This window comes from Erpetoichthys calabaricus, chromosome 5 (genome assembly GCF_900747795.2).
Source record: "Erpetoichthys calabaricus chromosome 5, fErpCal1.3, whole genome shotgun sequence".
Classification (NCBI taxonomy): Eukaryota; Metazoa; Chordata; class Cladistia; order Polypteriformes; family Polypteridae; genus Erpetoichthys; species Erpetoichthys calabaricus.
The window spans coordinates 210,868,250-210,888,299 of NC_041398.2; the positions used below are offsets into that span (position 1 = coordinate 210,868,250).

The 20,050-nt window shown below is 36.1% G+C and overlaps 1 protein-coding gene across 5 annotated transcripts in view; it reads right to left on the minus strand.

The window, feature by feature from the left end:
* The window catches only part of spef2 (sperm flagellar 2), a 146,964-nt gene that overhangs the window by 30,746 nt on the left and 96,168 nt on the right, over positions 1-20,050 (minus strand). For all 5 annotated transcript variants that reach the window (XM_051928343.1, XM_051928342.1, XM_051928341.1 and 2 more), the window contains exons 24-31: positions 19,265-19,402; positions 16,686-16,840; positions 14,307-14,393; positions 10,171-10,312; positions 8,290-8,440; positions 6,594-6,719; positions 4,810-4,948; positions 4,020-4,249 (exon numbers count right to left, since the gene is read on the minus strand). In XM_051928343.1, coding sequence (XP_051784303.1) covers positions 4,020-4,249; positions 4,810-4,948; positions 6,594-6,719; positions 8,290-8,440; positions 10,171-10,312; positions 14,307-14,393; positions 16,686-16,840; positions 19,265-19,402 — 1,168 coding nt within the window. The remainder of the gene's footprint in view (positions 1-4,019; positions 4,250-4,809; positions 4,949-6,593; positions 6,720-8,289; positions 8,441-10,170; positions 10,313-14,306; positions 14,394-16,685; positions 16,841-19,264; positions 19,403-20,050) is intronic.

Sequence of the window (20,050 nt, forward strand, 5' to 3'; positions counted from 1 at the left end):
GGGAAGTTGGAGAATTAGTGATGAGTCAGTCAGTCAGTCAGTCAGTGAGGGCTTTGCCTTTTATTATTATAGATCTTAGCACAGTTTAAAATAAAAAAAATAGCACAAATATGTTCCATACCAGAATGCAAATTATTGAGTACATTTATTTTAACTTTTTTTTTCTCGTAAAAAAGATGCCATTGCCTTGTTGTTAACTCCCATTAAAATTTCAGTGCCCTAGGTGGTTGCCTAGCCTGCCTGTACCTTGGGCCAGCCCTGGTAATTGATTACACAATAACATGATGAGTGAACAATGAAATACGATATCACAAAAGATGTGTTCACAATAGAACTTTGTCCCATCTGGTTTTACTCTGAAAAATTGTATCAGAAGATTGGGAGTAATAATAAATCCAAAGTTATATAACAAATAAGTAAACATTTTTTCCCGAAATGAGTTGAGAGTTGAGCATTCTTAATACATATGACATTAGCTTGACGACATTGTGGTAACAATTTGTATATACTGTAACTGTAGTTGAGAAAAGTGCAATATGCAATTTTTATCTGAATTACATCATGTTTTGCTCAAACTGATGAATGTTGTATTTTGTTAAGGGCTGAACTGCATTCATTTGAGAATCTAATTTGGAGGCCTTAGGCTCAACGTTGCTTCAGAACATGTTAAGGAGTGCACTTTTGGAAATAATTTGGCACAGTCTGGAAATGTTGCCAACATCTTAATCAGTACAGAATAGTATATATTCACCATACTGTAGATATTGAAGGAAGACAAGGAATGTTTAGAAGGTTTCCTTTAACAAAATTTCTGGTGTGCACATAGTAAATATAGGCATAATTTTTCAAAGAATGCATATATATTGATATATGAAGGTCTGGACAACAATTAACTTCATTAAATAAAACACTGCATAGCTTAAGGAAGCCTGATGATTATCATACTTTTAAATTGGACCTAGTGTGCACTTGGTGTGTGTGTGTGTGTGTTTGCCCTGCGATGGACCAGCGCTCTGTCCAGGGTTTGTTCCCTGCCTTGTGCCCTGTGCTAGCTGGGATGGGCTCCAGCAGACCCTGCAACCCTGATCAGGACTAAGCAGGTTAGAGAATGGCATAAGAGTTATTGATAGGAAGATCTAGAACCAAAAACATCTTCAAAAATTCTTTCTAAATTCTTAAAAAAAGGATTTGTTGATAAATAGTAAAATAGTAACTTTTCAAGAATATTGATTTTAACAATATTTATTGTCACAGCTAATGTAAGATAATAAGATGACTGTAAGGTCATGGTAGTTTACCACAAATTTCAAAAATTGAATTCAAAAAGATCTTTAATTTTAAGCATTTTGACTGTTCTGAAAAAAATTGTAAGAAACTGTGATGTGCAAGACTAGGAACAATATGTTTATATGAGTGCGGGAATTCTACATAATGTCTGTAAAACTTTCATCACACTTGGCAGTGACAAATATGCATAAGTAATGTTGAGTACAATATCCTTGGCATAAAGAGACAGAGACAGATTTTATTTGTGTCTTTCTCTTAACGTCAGCTGAATTTCTGGTTGTTTGTGGAGCCAGGGGTACAAAAGTGATAGCAAATAGTATTGATGTTAATGGGCAGCCCTGTATGATTCCACATTCCTAAGTAAAATAAGAAATTATTTTACTTATGCAAACAAAGGTTTCTGGTCTGGAATATAATTTAATCCATTAACATATGTTGAGTCAAAATCTAAATCCACATAGTACTGTAGGTATATATTATTAAAGAACATTCAAAGAACTGAGAGTAAATGTCTGTAGGTTCATCGTCCAATATTATAGAGGGTGGCATGTTTTTTGCACTTTTTGTTAAAGCTTTCAGCTGAATCTTAACAGTACTGTAAGGACATTGGTTTGTAGGAAGAACACTCTAAGGGTGTTATAATTCTGTTTTGGAAAAAAACATCAATTGATGCCTTGTGTAGTATTTTGACTATTATGCACTTTCTTGAGCTTTCACAAATGTTGACAGCATTAGCAGAGCTAATTGAACAGATTCCAATTTATAGCATTCTGCTGGATAGCCATCTTTTCTTTTTCCTCAGCTGTTCCTTGGCTGAATTTTCTGTGTACTTTAGATCTCTGTCGTGTTAAAGGAGGAATTTAAGTGTTAACTTCAGCCTTCAATATAGAGCAGCACGCTTTATGCCAAAATATCTTAATATTGAAGCTATTTATTTTTGCATGGAATGGGCTGGGGTTCTCACCAAAATCTTCGTCATACCTGCCTATTGCTCATGGACTTTCTTATCCATGGGTTTTGCTATGCCATGATTGCTGTGCAGGAATTACAAGATGAGTGGGCACAGGATATAAATTAGGGGAATTCCAGTGGTACTTGTGCTTAAGCATTGTGATTTGTGCCTTTGTAAAAGCCTGTCTCGTTAGAGGTTTATATTTCCTCTGCTGAAAGTAATACTCCTCCTAAAAATTGTATTTTTATAAATATTACTTACCCCATGTGATTGGTAGTGGTGGTTGACAAAATTTTTAATCTCGTGGTTTAATGGAAAAAAAAAAATATTGAATATTTAAACTAAACAGGGCCCTGTGGTGACCAAGTGTGGATAACAGTAAACGTCCATGGAAAAAAATAAAAACAATTCTCACATAACTCATGCCACATAATCCACATGTCCGATATACATTCAAATGGTCAAAACATGAAAAATGTGTGCATGTTTGGCTAAAATATTATAAACAGTTACTTCCAGAAAACTCTGCGTATAATGTCAACAGTAAAGATGCGATTCCCACAATGCTGTGTGCTTGAAATGAAGACAGGCTTCTTGACCAATGAATAGAGGCAGATCTCCATGACATGTTCTGATATAAACCAACTTAGTGGTCAACAGCCTTTTACAGAGCAGTGCATTGCACAGTTGACCCAAACTTTGTATCACCTGATGTGGAATCAATTTGAAAAAGCTGTAAAGTGTGCTAAAGCAGCTACACTACCTCATTAACGGTGAAAAAAGGTGTGAGATGATTTTTCTTGATTTTAGTCTTTAAATGCACAAAAAGAGAGAGAGGCTGGGAGCATGTGCTGATAGCTCGTTGCCGCACACACCACACGCCGATCCTCCTGGATTGGGACCCAAGTGCAGCGGGTGACAACTCAGCACCACACTGCAACAGTGTGAGGTTTTTTTTATGGTGGCTGGGAGTACCAATCCCCATACCCAGGACGAAGCATTTGCAGGAACAAAAAGAGAAATGTCAAAAAGTGTATGCAGACTTTTCAAATCCATTGTATGCATACTGTACATACAAACATTTCATGATGTTGCTTAGTTCATCATCAAGAGCATATCCCAGCAGCATCAGACACAAAGTGAGAACCATCCATACATGGGTGGGCAATCATTTGGATGGGGAAACTCACATCATTCATATTAGGACAATTATGTGTTAAAAATTTCAAATAAAGACAGACAGACAGACAGACAGACAGACAGACAGACAGACAGACAGACAGACAGACAGACAGACAGACAGACAGACAGATAGACAGATAGATAGATAGATAGATAGATAGATAGATAGATAGATAGATAGATAGATAGATAGATAGATAGATAGATAGATAGATAGTCAGTCAAAGAAGCTATGATGCACTGTCCTAACCACTGCACCACTAAGTCAACTGCTGGTAAATATACAGTGTTTTAATATAAGCCCTAATAACACTCTCAGACTCCCTTAATCTATTTCATTGTCATAAGGGGATGGAGCTTCTTCCATCTATGTCAAGTGTAAGGCAGCCAACCATCCCTGGACATGGAGACAGTCCATTGACACATTCTCTTGTATTCACACAAGTCCAGTTCAGAATCACTATTTAACCTAACAGAAATATATTTGGGATATGGGAGGAAAGAAAACCAGTGTACCCAGAGGAAATACTCGGTAAGTTTCAAAAGTAGCAAAATAATGAAAGCAATGAAAAGTAATGAAAAAATATAAAATACTCACCTGATGGTGCTAGTGCATAAAACTGTTCAAATAATGAGTTGAGCTGTCTGATTGTCAGGCTACCATCAATTGAGAACTCAACAGAAGAAGGTCGTGGAGCAGGCTCTGGGGTTTTAACCACTCTCACATCACCCCTGATATAAAATTCAGAACCTGCCAGGGCTAGTTCGTTACGAATCTGGGATCCCTTCTCAATGTGATGACGTGCCACGTCAGTGAGGTTATCAATGCTTAAAAACAGTACATAATTAATAATATATACAGTATATGTATAAAAACCCAGCGTAATGCATACATATTAAATGTATTGGAGAAGCTGATGCTATTTGAGTCATGTCTTTTTTCCCTGCAGTGCTGAGCTTGATCCTTGAACTTTAAAGAGACCTGTTCTCTAGAGAGACCTGGAAGACCCAAATAGGTAGCAAGGGAATGTCTCTATCTGGACTGAGTTCAAATTTCACTTGGTAAAAGTTACAGTTGAAGCTACACTGATAAAGTTTTCAGGGATTCCCTACTGTTATGTCCCTAATAGCCTATTACTACTAGAAAAACATGAAGTCAATTAAATTATTAGAAAAAAAAGCATACAGAGAGTAGAGTTATTTTCAATTACATTTGACATGTTTTCAGAATATACATAATGTGCTGTATGTAACATAAAAACAAACGTTATCCATGCCTTTTTAGGCTTTACTGCAGTTTCATGATTATATCTTGCATTTAGTATGCTTGGTCTGTTTTATATAAAGAACAAAACATAAACATATATGTTCATGAATATGCACTATACCTTTTCATTTCTGCAAGGAATCTTGAACCAAGCCAGTCGTCCATATCTTTATATGTATTTTCTGATTTTCTTTGTAGGTCTCGGATCACATTTAAAGACTTTGCTTTAATTACTTCAAGGCGTGATTTTACTCTAGCCTCTATAAAAACACAAAATGTACAATTTTTTAATATACTCAAAACTTTTAAAATACTGAAAACACCGCACTAGATATTATGAGTATCCCAGAGTCATATATTATGGATCTATATAAAATTCCAGAATTATTCAACATAAGCTATTATCCATCCATCCATTATCCAACCCACTATATCCTAACTACAGGGTCATGGGGGTCTGCTGGAGCCAATCCCAGCCAACACAAGGCACAAGGCAGGGAACAAATCCCAGGCAGGGCGCCAGCCCACTGCAGGACACACACACACACACACACCAAGCACACACTAGGGACAATTTAGAATCGCCAATGCACCTAACCTGCATGTCTTTGGACTGTGGGAGGAAACCGGAGCACCCGGAGGAAACCCATGCAGACACGGGGAGAACATACAAACGCCACGTAGGGAGGACCTGGGAAGTGAACCCGGGTCTCCTAACTGCGAGGCAGCCACCACTGTGCCACCGTGCCGCCCAATAAGCTATTACACAATCAGTTATTACAGATCCCAGAAGTGAGCCAAGTCACTCCACTTCATTTTTTCTCATGGTGTTTTCTACAAGGTTTCTGGAACTGAAAGCATAACCGCACAAGTGGAGACAGGGCTAAGGGGTTCATCGTGTAGTTTAATACATTCTTTTCTTTCTGCATGTTAGTCAGACATGGAAGTAAGATTTTTCACTGTACTGTGTGTGGTACAATAATATTACTACTGTTACAATTAATATACAACATACACCATGTACTTCATATTTAATTTGTTAACAAAATCTTGAAACACTGACATTTGCAAGCCCTTTGCAATATTTCAGTAAGCCCAATGACTTTAAAGAATTTAAAAGTTGCTGACATTTTATAGTATTATATTAAGGTAGTACATCATTACATACGATAGCATTAACTTTAATTTCTAAATTTGCTAGGAGTTAATGCTATGAGGCCTATTATTGTGTTGGCACTTAAAATTGTGGGGGTACAAAGGATAGATTAGAAATATCTTGCTCTCTTTCTCCCCCCTTAGAATTTAAATGTTGATAAGGTCTATAAACATTTTATTAGCAAGTCAGTATCCATTATATAAAACTAGACAAAGAGCCCGTTTTGATAACGTAAGATGAAACGGGCACGAGTTTGGGTCAGCAGTGTATGAAGAACAAATGATAAGTAACAAAGAAGTTGTTTTGGAATGATTGTAGTCCGCTTTACTCATTACTGTATAGGCTTGTACTGTTAGTTGATGAATTTTCCAGGCCTATACAGTAGTATAATATTGAATGATGAATGTTCCAGTACAATATGGAATAGTAATAAGTATAAGCACCACAAACCTGATATAGGTGTATTGAATGAATGCGTAATTGAATCAGAATGCATAATTAGGCCTCGAGCTGTAGTCGAAATTGCCTTTCAGGCCTCTAGAGCTTTAATCAAAGTCGCCTTTCTCTTTGAATTTTTGCGGCCGTAAATCTGCCGCCTGCCGCGATGTTGGGGTTGGATGTCGGTCTCGTAAGGTTTTTCGGACGTGCACAGAAGGCGACTGCGCATTCGGCTTCGGACGGACGTGAGTGAGTGAGGAGGCAGGCAAATTATGTATTAAGATTATGGAGAAGAAGGACTGCATTTTTACCTTCAAGCTGAAGAGCACCATAATATTCCTTTTTCATTTTTTCTTTTCGCCTCTTCTTTTTTAGCTCTTCCGCACTCTGTTCTGCAGTTGGAAATGAGGCAGGACGAGGAGTAGGACTTGGAGCTCCTGTGGAAAAATTGCTTTAATTGTCATTAATAGTTTCATGTTTAATGCCATAATAGATTTGTGAAACGTTTAAAATTTAAACTAAAGGTCAGGACATTTTCATAAAACTCTGCAAAAATAGCTTCAATAACATAAAACAACATTACAACAATATATGTTATGTAGAAATCATTTTTAAACTTATCTATCAGCCTTGTACTGATTATATGTGAAAGATGTGATTACATATCGAACAAAAAGTTAAATCACTTCAAAAGTCCTAAATTATATCACTTCTGAAGGCCAACTACATTGGAGGGGATGCTATTTAGATGTTTATGCAGTCTGGCCAGAAGAGCCAGCTCTAGAAAGAGTCCTGAGAGTTCCAAACCTGTTTTGTTTCAGTTACTAACACTACTGTGTTCTTGGGAACACTCAAAATTTTAAAAATGTTTTTATCCCCTTGCCTATGCTTCACCACAGGCTTGTTTTTTGTCCTGACATGCAGTGTGAATTGTCGGACCTTAAGGTACATCAGTGTGTGTTTTACTTAATGATGTCCAACCAATTCAGTTTTTCCCCAGGTGGACTCCAGTCAAGTTCTAGACTTATCTCAAGGATGATTAAGGCAAATAGGATACACCTGGCCAGAATTTGAAGTGTCACAGGCAAAGAGTCTCAATGCTTATATAATATAAATACAATTTCTGCTTTTATTTTTAATAAATTTGCAACTCTCTCTTAAAACATGTTTTCACTTTGTCATTATGGGTTATTTAGTGTTGATTGATGGTCAAAATGGCCAACTTGTTCATCTTACACAGTCATTATTCTCACTCCTTTCTTCTGGAAAATGGTACAGGACTGTTGTCCCTCATACTAGTAGTAGTTCCGATCTACAGGGTGTAAGAATACTGAGCAGCCAATCAAAATAACAAATCTTATAACAAATAGTGCAACATAAACAACACTGCATATTACATACAGTATATATTGTATATAATATTATGTACTGTATAAATAGATAGATAGATACTTTATTAATCCCAAGGGGAAATTCACATACTCCAGCAGCAGCATTATGATAAAAAACAATATTAAATTAAAGAGTGATAAAAATGCAGGTATAACAGACAATAACTTTGTATAATATATATATATATATATATATATATATATATATATATATATATATATATATATATATATATATATATATTGTATATACAGCATGTTTCGTGTTATGTGTTTTTTAGTGTGGTATTATTGGTAATGTATAGTTATGTATTATTTTCAGCTGCTCTGAGTACACAGTAGTTAGTAAAAACATCATTTTAATAATAAAGTTAATAAAGCTGAACCACAAAATGTTCAGCCTATAATTGCCTTTCTCAATAACACTGAGCTAAAAATGTTGTTAAACAAATCTTGCATACTTTAAAGGAGCCTTTTCTTTAATGAAGAATAAGAAGAAGTACATGACTTTTAAACGCATCCTAGATAGATAGATAGATAGATAGATAGATAGATAGATAGATAGATAGATAGATAGATAGATAGATAGATGCTTCCATTGTTCTACTGTAATAACCTTTCTTTTTAGCAGACTTTGGTGCCTTTTTCTTGTCTTTTGCACTTGCAGCTGCAGCTGAGGCTTGGGATGCTTTTTGCCTTTCTCTTTCCTCACTCTGGAGCTGTTCCTGTGCCTCTTCAGCTTCTCTTTGCTGTGCTTCACCCATGACCTAAAAGCATTCAATGATAAAATGTTTGATCGGGAAGTACATTTAAGAATTTTTACTTTGTTCTAACTATGGTAGACAGTTCTTATCTTACATTAGATAGATAGATAGATAGATAGATAGATAGATAGATAGATAGATAGATAGATAGATAGATAGATAGATAGATAGATAGATAGATAGATAGATAGATAGATAGATAGATAGAGTACTTTCTTTGTAATAACTTTTACAGAATCTCAAGAAATCTAGAAATATTATGCGAAACAACCACAATAACCCCCTCAACCACATACAAGAAAGAAAAAAGAACAAAAAACTCTACCATGGCTAATGATAAGAGAGCAGTCACACAGAGGCATTATATGGGTGTATTACTGTAGGTGTGAAGGACCACCAGTTGCATTTCTTGACCCACTTCTGCTGACCAATTTGTTGGCTCAAGGTATTTAATGCTACTGTGTAAGAGAGGGGATGTGCAATATTGTTCATGGTGGCCATCAGTTTTGTTTTCATTCTCTTCCACAACTGAGTCTGCCTTCTTAATCAGCTTGTTGATTTTGTGAGTCTCTCTTAAAGTGATGTTACCTCTACACCAGTGCCACACTACAGCACAGAAAACCACACTGACCATCACAGTTACAGAACATATTAAGGATGTCACTTCCCACATTAAAGGGACCCAGTCTCCTAAGAAAGAAGAGCCTGTTCTGCTCTTTCTTATATAGCTCCTCTGTGATATGAGAGGCATCCATCCTGTCACTGCTGTGGACCCTCAAATACCTGTAGCAGTGCCCAGCTTCTTTGAGATTGTGAAAGTCAATGACCAGTTCCTTGGTTTTTCTTATGGTGAGTTGCAGACAATTCTCTTTGCATTAATAAACAAAGTTCTCCACCTGATTCCTATTTTCTGTCTCATTCCCCTTGTCAATGTGCCATATTAGTGCAGCATCAACATGATACCTTCTAACATGACATGGTGTTATTTTTATAGTCAGAGATGTACAGAGTGAACATAAAAGATAACAACATTGTTCCTTATGTTGCTCCAGTGTTGCTCACATTCTGATCAGAGACACAGTCTCTTGAGCCTCAAAAACTGTGGTTCTGCTGACCCTGTGGAGCAGATGGATCACTGCATTCTCAACTTCAATCTTTTCCCAATAGGCAAACTGCAGTGGGTTCAGGTGGCCTTTCACAAGGTGACTTATATACTGCAGGACCAGCCACTCTAAGATCTTCATGATGTGGAATATAAGGGCCATTGGTCTAAAGTCAATATGTGAAGAGATGCCTACCTTCTCAGGAACTTGAATAATACGGGATGACTTTCACAGCAATGGAACAGAGGAGACCACAAAGTTGGAACACACTTTTAGTACTCAAGAACTGACTTTATCCAGTCCCCTGGATTTTCAAGTGTGTAACCTCCTCAGTTGTGTCCTTACTTGGTCATTAGTTATAGACAGCCCATACTGACTGTCTGAGGTGGACGCATCACTGGCCATAGCAGATGAAGTGATAGGATTTACTGATGCAGTACAGATGGTGAGGGGGATTGGCCATTGAAAATAGGTGACGATGGGAGAGCTAACTATGACATTATTTCAAGCAGTGAGAAAATGAAAGTACTTGTAGATTAAATGCTCTAGTATTGAAAATGATATTAAATGTTAGAAAGTGTCTTGTATAGGTTTTCTACCTGAGCATAAACCAATGACAGTAAAACTCACCATGTTTGATACTGATGACATTGCTGTCTGCCAAATATCCATTAATAATTGTTCGTCTTTATTTTTGATGCTCACAGGTTGTGCTTTCCCTTTTGTTCCATTTTGATCAGATGGCTGTGATTTTCGGGACAGTAGTGGGATTCTGCAAAAAACAATTATCACTGCCTTATATTTTTGGCAAGCAAATCTTTATTTAGTAAAGTTGGCCAAAACTTAGATAGATCTGCTATGAAGCTATGATTTAATGAACCTGAAAAAATGAAACTGTGCTACCATTTCATAAAGTGTGCATCTTTGTCATTATGTAGCTAAATAAAAAGTACCATGTCTCACATGTCAGGTTGAGAATGCGAATGAGAATTTATTGTCATATGCACATGTGGCACGCGGCTGGGGGTGGTACCCAGCCGGGACACCCAGGAGGACAGGAGGAGGGCTCATGCCTCCTCCGGACCACGAGGGGGCGACCGCCCTGGTTATATTGGGGGCCACGGGTACAGGGCTTGGAAGCTCAACCCTGTAGGGGCCTGTGGTCACCGCCAGGGGGCGTCCTCATGCCTGGAGGACTTGGGACCCCAGCACTTCCGCCACACCAGGAGGTGCTGGGGGGAAGAAGAAAAGAGACACCCGGAGTGCTTCCGGAGAGACAGCCAGCACTTCCGCCACACAGGGGCGTGTCAGCGGAAGATTGCCGGGAACCATCTGGAGCACATCCAGGTAACTATAAAAGGGGCCGCCTCCCTTCAATAAAGGCTGGAGTTGGGTGGAAGAGGACGAGGTCCGAGAGTGAGAAAGATAGAGGAGAGAAGGAGGCGGCCTGAAGGCATATTGTGGACAGAGGCCTGGACTGTTGGGGTGATTGGTGCTGCGGCACTGGGTTGTGCATTTAATGGACCTTATAAATAGTGTACAGAATAAATGTGTGGTGGACTTTAACATGGTGTCCGTCTGTCTGTGTCCGGGCTATTTCCCACAGCACAGTAAAGAGTCAGTCACACTGTACAACAAAAATCTTACCCTGCCTGCTCTTCCAATTAAGCACAAGACAACACAAAGTGCAAATAGTCAATAAAGAATAAATAGAAAAAAGAAAAAAAAAACCATTTCTACAACAAATACAGACGTGCAATGTATGTGTATACAGTACAAATACTATGAGTATTATGTAAATATATACATCTGATAATGAGACTGAAACATGCAATCCAAAAATCAACATGGAATATCAGGTTCTGAAAACATGGAAAATTCTTCCAGTTTGTGAACCTTTCTTCCACTTTATATAAGCACTGCATAATTGGACACTTTGATTCACCTTCAATTAAGATGGGAAAGTGCCAATGTATTCAGAGTTGATGTGTCATACGACTGTGGCGGTCAACTATAACTATTTATTTGGTGTTCATTTTGATAATGTACTTTACTTTAAAAAAGTCTACCAATGCTTTGATGGATACTGTGATATAAGGTTTATCAGAATATTAACAAACCTCTTTACAATACAGAAAACAATCTTTCTACAGTGGCTGTATGCTGAATTAAGGATAATGAGATACCATGTGAACTGAAATGGCTTTACTTACAGTGGGCATGTGAAAATAACAAACATTGATAAAAGCATGTTAAAGATTTCAAAGGTTGTTGATGCCACCTAAAGACTAAGGAGATATACTTCATTCCTTTATTTTTGTTTTTATCTGTGCATATCAGTTGCCAGAGTTATGTTCCATGTGTTTTTGGGTGGTCCCTCAAAAGCTGTTGCTACCTGCCAATCAGCATCAAGAACTACCCTCCATCCTATAAATCCAGAGGGTCTTCCAGAGTTCCTGATGGTTCATTAAAACCATGCTTGAGAATGGTGAATTTTTTTGGTGTTTTGGGCTGCGCTTGTGCCTTTGGAATTTTGACCTTTGTGCTCTGTGTTAGACTAATTTCTGGATTACTGTATTGCGACTTGTTTGCATTGGATTGCCTTAAAGGTTTTGTGCTCCATGGAGTTTCATTGTTTTTCAAATCACCAAAAGCATTTTGTGAAAATAAACTTTTTAGTTTATAAAAATTTGGTTGTCGCCCTTATTACTGGCCAGAGTTTGACAGCGATATCTTTGTCTTGTGGGCATTTTTCTGTAGTACTTTTGGAACTTATTGGGATTTACATGCTAGTTCAAGACACTTTGAAGTTGGTAGACACTTATTCTTTGTTGTGCCTGATTAGGATTAGTCACTGAATCAGGAGGGTCACTCTGTACCACAGTGTGCCACTGGTCAAAGATGGGTGACGGGAACTGGTATACATTTGTGGTCTCTTTACATTTCTACTCTCTATCTCTCTATTTCTCCATCTTGAGAAACCATCTCTATCATGGCAGCCTTGGTGGCTGCTGGACCCTGTGCAGATGATGAGGTTGCTATGAAAAAAAACTGAGTGTAACTACAAGTTTATGTGCCACCTGAAACTACACATCTAGCACTATTACGTTATATGGTTTGTTAGCACTTACATTAGTACTTTTTTAATATGCTGCGTATATTACCTACAATACAAAATGAATAAAAGTGTAACACTTTCTCCTGCCTGTTCTTTTAGTCTAATAGCCTGTTGTTATAAACATACATTATAAAAAGGAAAGGAGAAAGTGCTGAACTACAGTACCTGAAAGTGTGGTAAGAGTATAAGATTTAAGACATATTGTTAAGATCTACCTAATAAAGAGTGTAAAGAGGAGCACAGGGTCACTCAAAAATGACAAAACACCTTACTAAAATAGAATGAAAAAAATCATTATGTTAGCTAGACTAAATTAATTCAAGCTAAACCATACCAAGTGACTGTACATACTAACACACAGATTATGGCAGTTTTCCTTATTCTTTCCACTGGCATTTGAATAAGTTGAGGTAATAAGGTAGCAACAGCTTTTGAGGGACCACCCCCCAAAAACACATGGAACATAACTCCGGCAACTGATATGCACAGATAAAAACAAAAATAAAGGAATGAAGTATATCTCCTTAGTCTTTAGGTGGCATCAACAACCTTTGAAATCTTTAACATGCTTTTATCAATGTTCGTTATTTTCACATGCCCACTGTAAGTAAAGCCATTTCAGTTCATATGGTATCTCATTATCCTTGATTCAGCATACAGCCACCGTTTAGCCTGGTGTGCATGAGTAAGACACTAGCACCTCATCCTAGGCTGGCTCCTGTTCTGTTACCTGCATTTCTGGGACTTTTCAGCTCCACTTGACCCTCAACTGGAAAATATGTATTTAGTAAATGGATGGAGGAATGATACTGAATTAAATATTGTAGTGCTTCAGGTCAGAAAATTGTGCAGTTCAAACTCAAACCACAAACACCTAATGTATTATAGATTGCAGATTACAGATTGCCTCATGCATTACAGTTGCTATATATTTAGTCCAGACAGCTACGGTTTATAATAACCAGAAAAAATAGAAACGAAATTGCAAAAAAAAAAAAAGAGCACAAACCAAAACTAATATATACACATGTTTACATTACTGGGTTTTCTTTCTGTTTCATCTTTTCTTTTCAGATTTACTAAATTACACTTGTGGATAAACCATGTTATTTATAATAATGTAACATCACTAAAGTGTCGCACATTTGCATTTCAAAAGTACATTTATAAATTATACAATGCAAGAAAGTCTGCCTGTTATGAGCTGGCTAGTACATGGTTGGGATACTCAGATAACATAGTCTTATTTTTATTCCCGTACTAGCTGTGCTACCCATCTAAAACAAATCTAAGTAATCAAAGTAGACCTTAGTGTTAATGTTTTCAGTGAAAACATCTATTGGAATTTATTTTGCAATGCCTGGAGTAATAAATTGAATTGCATTTGTCATTCCAACAGATGGAGCATCACAAACATTTGCAGTAATAAAATGCATTGCATTTGTTATTCCAATAAAGTGTTTTTACAAATTACATACCAAATGACATATAAATGAAATATAGACAGATGTGTCACACTTGTCATGCCAACAGATGGTACATTACAAACACTTGTAGTAATGAATTTTATTTCAGAGACATAGCAATTGGATAGACACACAGACAGTCCTTTCATTAAGGTGGATAACGTAAACATTCAAAGACTTACTTTTTTGTTTTACCTTTCTTTTCATCATCAGCTTCACTCTTGTCTATAGCTTTTGACTGTTTGTCAGAATGAGCTGATCCTGCAGCACTAGAAAAATGATTGGGACAAACGCAGAGAAAAAGGCATGTGTTATAGTCCATTTCATTCAGTCTGTTAATTGTTTTTTTTTACTTGTAGAACTGTAATGACTGCAGGGAGTGACATCACTCGTCAACTCTCACACATTATAGTAATTTTACTTAAGTTGTCTCACACATACAGGATTTCTGAGCTGTTCCACATTCTGACATCTAGAGGAACCCCTCCAGAATTGATGATAAAATATTATATAAACTGTGTTTGTATGTTGGATGTGCGGCATACAGCAGTCAATGAAAAAAGAGTATGAAGTACAGATCAGAGCTATGACATGAGAAGAGTAAGGTAGATATGTAGAGGAATAGAGGGTAGGCTGGAAGATAAATGTGGATTTAGGAGCAAAGACTGATGTGCTAGTAAAAAGTGACATCACTGGAAGAAGCAGGGAAGAACTTCTGACTAAGGAAGGAACAGAAGAAGACAGAGAAAGGAATAAAGTGCAGAGAAAGTCAAATAAGCCTTGTGCCCTGTGTTGGCTGGGATTGGCTCCAGCAGACCCCCGTGACCCAGTGTTTGGATTCAGCGGGTTGGAAAATGGATGGATGGATGGAAGTCAAATAAAGAGTGTGGATGGAAGTAGTAGAAAATGAATTCAGAAGAACAGATTTCACCTCCAAGTATGCTTAAGATCACAGAAAACAGAGAAGGGAAACTTAGCATCCAACATGCAAAAAAACAAATAATGACTACTGAAGACCTGTTCATTGTCTCTGCTTCTAAATTGTTGACTCTTTATTACTAGTGTCCATGATTTCTGATTTTACTGTCATTACCTTCCTGTATGGTGTGCTAACACACACATATCTGACAATAAATTTCAGTTCACCCTGTTATGCTATTTTATGCTATAGGTGTGCTAGATCTGTATAGCCCTATGTGTTACTTAACATTACCATTTCTATTCATATTGCTTTGTACCCTGTTTTTGTACTTTTATACTGCTGATACCATGGATTGTATACTGTCTTGTGATACTTGTATTTATAGTACTTCCAAGGTACTCTTGCTGTATGCCAGTGAATCATTTTTATTTGCTATTTTTCTATTTATTGTACTGCTAAATTCTTATATTTCACATTATAATAAAATATTGATAACCAATAATAGCTTGTAATTTTGCAAGGTATTGATTGCACTATATAAAATTATAGGTTGATGGATTGAACGTTAAACTCATTGATTTTTTTATAAACGTAACAACTTTCCTTGTTAACACGAGTTCAAAGAGATGTACATCATGGGTGAACACAGGCAGAAATTAGGCATAAGTATAATTAATTATCACAATAATCAGTTCAATAGTAGTCATATATGGAAAAAAAATCAAATATGCAACAAAAATAAAAGGAAAGACAAAACTTTTGAATAGTGAATAAGAAATAAGAAGCTGAAAAATTAAGGAATATTAAAAATGAAAAACATCAAGAGTTAAAGATATTTTTTTACATTTGGATTATGTTACTGCTGGAATATCAAAAGTAAAAACATAAGGTTATATATGTTAAAAAGTTAAACATGCAACATACAGTATGGTGTTAATTTGATTAACACTGTACAATGTGTGGGATTCCATGTATTTTATCAATAATAGTTGATGTCCACTTTTAAGGTGCTAGTATATATATTCATATAGAAAGACTATGGAGTAACACACTGACCCTTGGACTTTAATATAGGCAATTATTGCTAGATTGGTATTTTACTGTAATATTTTGTACATCGAAGTGGTCTGGTGATGTAACAGTCTGAACTGTTTTCTCATTATCTTTATGGGACTTGATTTGTTCCTGAATCTGTTAACCTTCTCTGTGGAATTTGCATGTTCTCTTCAAGTTCAAGTAAGTTTTCACCAATTTCCAGTTTCCACCTACATTCTCCAACTGTCAACTATAAAGTATCCTGGTACAAGTGATTGCGAGATTATGTCCTGCAACTCATAAATGTCCCATTATTAGGATAGATGCTGGCTTCTTGCACCTTATAACAACAAAGAGAGTCTAGAAAATGGATGGAGTTTCCTTGGTGAGTGAAGCACAACAATTTTCAAACAATGACTAGACTGCATAAACAGCCTTTGAGGTCAAAATTATGCAGTGGATTTATGTTGTCTATAATAAATTTAAAATTCACATTTCTTTATGATACATTTGTGGATAATATTCACATACTGTATACTCAACTATATTCATTATAAAGTGATTTTAGGAGGATAAAGAAAATATTATTTAGAGACATTAATACCTTTTGGACCTGTCTAAATCTCCAGTATCGTCCACCGTTATGTCCACTAGAGGAATTCGTGCAAATTCGGGATTGGCCTCAGGGAGAACTCCTTCCATGCCCTTGTAGTAATCTTTGAGTAGACGTGATGTATCCTGGAAGCGGTCTAGTTCCACCTGTCAAGAATTATAATCTTTAGGAATGACCACTTGAAAATGCAAGCACAACAATCCTGTATATAAATCTCATAAAAGACTCAAAATTGATATTAAACATGGAATGGGATAAATTAATTCATCTCCAAAACTAGATTTATTTCAAAATTGTCTGGATTAATTATTTAGTGTGTCTAACTATTAGTATTTTTAAAGGTACCCTTGTACATTTTACTTCATTATTTATTTTTAGATGAGTAAATTCATCAAAATATATGCGATGATGGTAAAACTTTTAACAACTACAAATTAATGCCTACCAATGAAATGTAATTTTGACCTTTCTATCATTTGTTATTTCTAGTGATATGCCAAGATATGCTGTATGGTTTATAGCTATTTTCTGTATATACTGTATAACAATTACGCTTCAATTTTTTCATTATATTATAAAGGTGTGCACATCATACCACACATAACAGCAGCTGTCATTAAACCTTTATTGCCCTTCACATGTAAACACAGCCTTCTAACTGACAAAAACGGTGCTATAACTCTCTTATATTCTGGGAAAATGCTTATAACCACATTCACAAAGTCACAGAAAAAAAAACCTGGCACTTAGCAAAACCACTAAATAATCATGTCATTGTGCATGGGGAATAACAAACTAAAAGACAACACTGGTGAATAAAGAATTACTTGAAACTGTGTGTATACAAAAAGAATATACATTTATATCATCATTTGGACTGCTATACTTCTAACACAACTAGATGGTTTATATGGGATCTTTGTTAAAAATACAGCAAAGCTTTACCTGAAAAAATACTTTATTTTATTATTAGCTAGTTTAATAGATGGCTTAGAGAATATCAGTTCAGTTTCAGGGCTATGCACACAATAAAAGAAAAACACACAAATATACCTCCAAGAAACCTGACTAACCCTACACAGAAGAAGCATTTCTCACTTCAGGTGGCATGTGGAATGGATTAATAAGTTAATTCCATCCTTTATTATTCAAAAACTGTTTAACTTCAAAATTGAGATTGTGAGGAAAATGCAGGGACAAATTACTTATAATATTCAATTACATTCCAGTAAAAAAATTGTATTGTTTTGAATGATAAAAAAAATTACATTAAAAAATTCAATTGTAATGTCATTACTTTTATGTCTTTTCTGAGTGCCAGATACAGGTACTTAAAACATATTGAGAAAACTAAACTGTTTGATTAGTCAATACAAATATTAGTCAATCAATACTGGACTTGTACAGCACAGCAAAATAGGCAGGAAAGTCAGGCATTTGTCCAGGTTATTACTACCTTAAGATTCAGATAGGAAGTAGATGGCCTGAATGAATAGTGACATATGTGACAAAATTTTAGGGTACAATATACACAACATGTGTGTACCGCTCAGCCAGGCCAAATTTTACTTTCAGACACAAATAAGATGTGCTCACTACTAAGATTAAGCAAGAAACAACGAAAAAAGTTGAGTTTGTGTATTAGGACATTTGTCTTTATGCTTTTTGAAGATGGTAATGGCTTTGTGTGGCTTAAAGTAACCTGTAGGAGCAATCAGAAATATCTGCATGAGTGAGTGTGTGTAAGATTAAAAATCAGTCCCACTCACAGCTTTAGAATTAGAGTTTTACACCATTGCAGGCACACTTCCCCAGGTCACAGTAATTGGAGAAATATCCATGCACTATAACACAATTATTGACTGTTACACTGTAAAACTTCCACCATTGAGTACCATTTGTACTAAACTTAGAAGGATGACCTTTATTTAAACACTCCACATGTCTTAATCCCAGTTTTCACCAAATGTCTGACCTGTGCAAGTGCAAGCATTTAAACAGATAGTTTCTTCAAGTTAGTGCTGGAATTGTCAATGTTGTCTACTAACAATCTTTCATGTGTGGTATACCTGTTGACTAACTCAGATATCACATTGGGTCTTATTTAGGCAAGTAAAAGTAGATTTGCAAATAATTCTGAAAAAAGGCAAATATGATTTTTTCCCTCACTGGTTTGCAAGTAACCATTATTCTGTGTACTTTCTCTCATAGGGAGCATGTATTTTCCCTGACAGGTTGTTTGGTTTATTAATCACATTAACCCATGAAAAATAGTATAAAACATTATATAACGTTCTCTAATCTTCTTAATTAAATTCATGACCTTGTGTCGGGGGTGGCTTACATTTGGTACAACTCAGAAAATGGAAGGATTCTGATCAGGGTGTTGGCCCATGTCAGGACAGACTCACATAAACAACTTTACTGGGGGCAATTAACAGTTGCCAATTAGCTAATATATACAGTATATCTTTGGGATGTGGGAGGAATACTCAAAGTAAAACTCCCCAAAGAGAGTGACTGGGAGAATCAATGCAGTTACCAGGAACAAGAAACAATATTCATAATACCTGCATCAGTGATGAAAAATGGTTGACCAAAATTCCTATGTGATCTTCCTGCCATCCATCATTTATTATATTATTTCTCTCCTCAGCTGCTTCTTTCTTTCTAAAATCTGAAATATCCCACAGGCGTTCTCTCAAATCCTAAAGAAAAATTAAAAATTCCATTAATAATTTTTATGCTTGGTGCCAGCAGATTTCTTCTGTCTCATTTCTTGCCCTCAAACATGTTTGCTATAGCTTGGCGACAGCTATTATATCACAATGTTACGTCTTTACCATAGAAAATATTAATCAAAATAATACATTTTATTTATATAGAACCTTTTCCATTCTCAAAGTGCTTAATACAAATTCAGAAAGAACAACAGGGCACATATAACATTAGATAGAAATAATATCTGTATAAAACACTACATAAAGATAACTATAGGATATACAAAGCATTGGAAAAGAATAAGGCACAATAAACCAGAATAAAGTACAAAATATATATACTAATAAAAAACCATGAACAAATAATGATTTCTGATACAAACACAAATCACACTGAGCATCTGGATAAAGAGGGAAAACTGAAAGAAGAATGTTAGGGTAATTTAAATGCCTTCCTGAACAATTAAATGTTAAGTTGTTTTGAAAGAATGAATTGAGTCAACTGACCTCATTAATTTAGGTAAGTTATTCAAGTTTGGGCACTATACAGCTGAAGGCTCTATCACCCATAGAGCGCAGGTTAGTTTGAGGCACAAAGAGAATACCAGAATTGGTGAACTTTAACTTAGTGGACAG